General features: G+C 41.3%; 1 protein-coding gene across 1 annotated transcript; it reads right to left on the reverse strand.

The window, feature by feature from the left end:
* Positions 1-92: 92 nt before the first annotated feature.
* On the reverse strand, positions 93-808 carry LOC107735477 (putative uncharacterized protein DDB_G0291608). Its single transcript, XM_016547145.1, has 2 exons — positions 392-808; positions 93-301 (listed from the first exon to the last, which is right to left on the reverse strand). Exons 1-2 carry the CDS (start codon positions 789-791, stop codon positions 189-191), a joined length of 513 nt encoding a protein of 170 aa, XP_016402631.1. The 5' UTR covers positions 792-808; the 3' UTR covers positions 93-188.
* Positions 809-814: the final 6 nt, after the last annotated feature.

Raw genomic sequence — 814 nt, forward strand, 5'->3', positions numbered from 1 at the left:
AGGGCAACTGAATCATTGTTTGAAACATTTAACAGGCCCAAAAATTCACTACCAAGCATGTGTACTCTAATATATTCAACCTAAAGTGGCAGACTACAGAAGCTAATGCAGCTCTTTGTTAATGTGGATTCAAACAACTACAATGCATATGCAGTGATAGACTTCACCAGCCACAAAGCACTCTTAGTCTACCTCACAGCAGGGATACCTTTTTTATTCTCTTCATCTTCTCTCTCCCACTTATGGATGGGTTTTACTTCATCCTCTCCTTTACTGTGCTCATTTGAGTGCTTGTGTGGATCTAGACGAGCAAGGAGAAGGACTGAGCAATCCATAGGTTTGTACTACATTCTATACTACAGGCCGTTTGAGACTACCAGCTGAGCCATACCTTCAACAGCTGTGTGTTTATGAGACCCTTCCTCCTCCTCTTCTTTTGTCTTTCCTTCTTCTGACTCCTTTGATTTCTCTAGTTCTGGCTTTCGATCCACATGTCTTGGTCCTGAGATATGATGCTTTGATACTGTTTCATGTGGCATGTGTACTGTTGAAATCGTCTCTAATTTTGGCAACACAGATCCATGCATTGTCTCAACATACTCTGGTACTAGTTCATGAGACTCCCTTTTTGGCTGAGTCGGTATGTGTCCATGAGATTCTAATATTGATTCATGAGGTTTCACTGTTGGCTCATGAGGTTTATGCATTGGCTCATGAGGATGTACTATTGGTTCATGAGGTTTATGCATTGCTTCATGATGATGTACTGTTGGCTCATGAGGTTTATGCATTGCCTCTTGATGATGTACTATTG

The sequence above is a fragment of the Sinocyclocheilus rhinocerous genome, unplaced genomic scaffold (genome assembly GCF_001515625.1).
Source record: "Sinocyclocheilus rhinocerous isolate Xijiao unplaced genomic scaffold, SAMN03320098_v1.1 C36089090, whole genome shotgun sequence".
NCBI classification, from domain to species: Eukaryota; Metazoa; Chordata; class Actinopteri; order Cypriniformes; family Cyprinidae; genus Sinocyclocheilus; species Sinocyclocheilus rhinocerous.

Excerpts from the sequence above, each read along its gene's own strand:
- LOC107735477 (XM_016547145.1), bottom strand. The coding sequence starts at position 791 with ATGCATAAACCTCATGAGCCAACAGTACATCATCATGAAGCAATGCAT. Across the intron at positions 302-391 it reads TAAACACACAGCTGTTGAAG|ATCCACACAAGCACTCAAAT; the intron begins GTATGGCTCAGC and ends TTGCTCGTCTAG.